Source organism: Sceloporus occidentalis, unplaced genomic scaffold, assembly GCF_023333645.1.
Source record: "Sceloporus occidentalis isolate IW3139 unplaced genomic scaffold, rSceOcc1.0.p SCAF_271, whole genome shotgun sequence".
In the NCBI taxonomy this organism is placed as follows: Eukaryota; Metazoa; Chordata; class Lepidosauria; order Squamata; family Phrynosomatidae; genus Sceloporus; species Sceloporus occidentalis.
Window position 1 is genome coordinate 287,312 of NW_028317251.1, and position 2,689 is coordinate 290,000.

General features: G+C 47.4%; 1 protein-coding gene across 1 annotated transcript in view; it reads left to right on the forward strand.

Annotated features, from left to right (window-relative positions):
• Positions 1-2,003: 2,003 nt before the first annotated feature.
• LOC149275673 (group IID secretory phospholipase A2-like) overlaps positions 2,004-2,689 on the forward strand; it is an 8,653-nt gene continuing 7,967 nt past the window's right edge. The window contains exon 1 of the mRNA XM_089504452.1: positions 2,004-2,044. Within this exon, the coding sequence (XP_089360578.1) occupies positions 2,004-2,044 (41 nt within the window). The remainder of the gene's footprint in view (positions 2,045-2,689) is intronic.

Here is a 2,689-nt window from a genome sequence, read left to right on the forward strand (position 1 = left end):
CATACAAATAGTCCGTTATTAGAGAGATTTGGCTCGCAGGCCGGGGTGCGGCTCCGCATTTAATCGCTTCCTCATATCAAAATATTATCTGATGTAACATTTATAACTTCCCGTCATTAACGTTCCTTCTTCCCTGTATTAGTATCGCTGCGCTGCGATTATAATAGTGCCACGTGGCACCATGTGTTGGGGTAGGTGTGTGTGCTTGGGGGCACATGGAGGGGTAAGGAGGGTAGTTCTGTGTGATGGCGGCACATGGAGGGGTAAGGAGGGTAGTTCTGTGTGATGGCGGCACATGGAGGGGTAAGGAGGGTAGTTCTGTGTGCTGGCGGCACATGGAGGGGTAAGGAGGGTAGTTATGTGTGCTGGCGGCACATGGAGGGGTAAGGAGGGTAGTTATGTGTGCTGGCGGCACATGGAGGGGTAAGGAGGGTAGTTTTGTGTGCTGGCGGCACATGGAGGGGGTAAGGAGGGTAGTTCTGTGTGATGGCGGCACATGGAGGGGTAAGGAGGGTAGTTCTATGTGCTTGGGGGCACATGGAGGGGTAAGGAGGGTAGTTCTATGTGCTTGGGGGCACATGGAGGGGTAAGGAGGGTAGTTCTGTGTGCTTGGGGGCACATGGAGGGGTAAGGAGGGTAGTTCTGTGTGCTGGCGGCACATGGAGGGGTAAGGAGGGTAGGTCGGGATTCTTCCTCTAACGGTTAATCTGGATCTTGTCTGCTGTACAGAACGTCTCCGTATTCCGCTGTCTGTCACTCTTGTGATTGCTCTGTAATTAACAGCCTCCAGGATAATTACCCCGTCAATCACGAGCTCCCAGTGCCGGGCCGCCGGTTTGGGGATTGTAAAGTCAGAATGCCACCGGACCAGCTCCAGACCTTTAATCCAGTGCAGAGCATGAAACCGGCTCGATGGCATCTGACATGGAAACTAAACAACTGGCTGGCCGTGATGGGAGTTGGAATCCACAGCCGCAGAGGTGCCAGTGGATGCCCGTCTCTGTATATAAAACTTATAGTCAGATGAAAGACTGTAATCCCACCTGCCTTTAATAAACTACAATTCCCATGATCCCAAACTAGATCAGTGCAGGCATTAACCCTCTCAGGCCCCTTTTTTGCGGTGAAAATGTATAATTCAGGTGTATGCTTAATTCACTCTTGCTCCCCATGGGGAATTTTCCATCTGAACGCTCATGCTGAGTGCTAAACAATATTGAAGCAAGAATACTAAAAATAAAATAGTTCATAAAATATGTTTTTATTATATTATTGTGTATATTTAAATAGGGAATCTAAAAAACAGACAGTATGGAGGAACGCGGTTAACGGTTCTTACCTTCTGCTCCTTTGTGATGTCATAGACGAGCGTTACCCCGACGGCGAGCAAAGCCTGGGAAGGACTTCCAGTATTTGGTGGGTTCACCTGCAGCTTGCCGTTTAGCGAATGAGCCCCTAAAAGAGAGGCTGACAAAGGGCGAAGAGACTTGGGTACACGCTACGCATACAGATAAAGGAACGCGATCGCTCGCTTAGTGCAATGTAATAATAGATCTGACATCATCGGAATAAGAGATTTTTGTCCTTTTTTAATGTTTAATGCCGTTATTACGGGGCTGGAATAATGATGGCTTAGTGTCTGCCACCCCTCGGCGACCGCCGACAAAGAAACCATTGTTTGATTTTTTTTTCCCAATGGGAATTAGCGCATCGTGAAATAAAATCTATATAGAATTTTTCCCCTTTTTGGAAATCTTATATGAAAAATCAATTCTAAAAACGCCAATGGCGGGCGGCTAATTCTGTTTTGCTCTGGGGAAATATTTTTTTTTTAAAAAAAAAGCTAAAACGCAGAAATAAAAAGGTATCGTTTGGTCGGCGATAATGGTTTTATTTAAAGTGACCGAGGGAGGCGCCGCGGGGTTCCTGATTTTGTAACCGAAGGGAGAAGTTGTGACATCCGAGGGCATCTCCACCCGCCCGAAATCTGATAACTTGGCAAGATGCGGGATGAGCTGGAGGACACGCGCATGCTGCTGCTCAGGTGAGGACAGGACACACGGCATTCACACGCGTGGCTTCCCTCCTCCTCCCGGACTTTCTTCGCTCTCTGGAGGGGGAGCGAATGCGGAGAGCAGGCAAAGACTCAACATCTTACCCTACGAGAAGTCTCCACTCAGGAGCAGCTCACGTGTTTTTTACACGCATGTTCTCCACCTGCATACATCGGAATAAGCCCGGCCGTACCCAGGGGAGCGTTTCACTCACAAACTTCCCATTCCGCTTCTCTGCACAGATACCGGTGATTTACCTGGCGAGAGGAGGAATGCATGCGCCGGTACCGGGATCGTCTGCGCCACGTTAACCCCCTTTAAGCAACGTTCTGATCGGTAACTCGAGTCTGTGTTTTGCAGGAGCATCTCGGAGATAACCCCGGCTCGACTGAGTGTTCCTGGAAAAAGATCAAAAGAACGAGGTATTAAAACGTATTCAAAGAGAAAAAAAAACATAGGATATTGTCCCAAAAAAACCCAAAACTGCCACATTTATGGTGATTAAACGTAGCATTAGATTTGGGGCAAATTCTGCCTTTATATATATATTTTTTTTTATTATTCGATACATTGGTCTCATTTTTCGGTGAAAAGAAATAGATACAATCTGTAAAGATAGAATATCCTCTGTGATG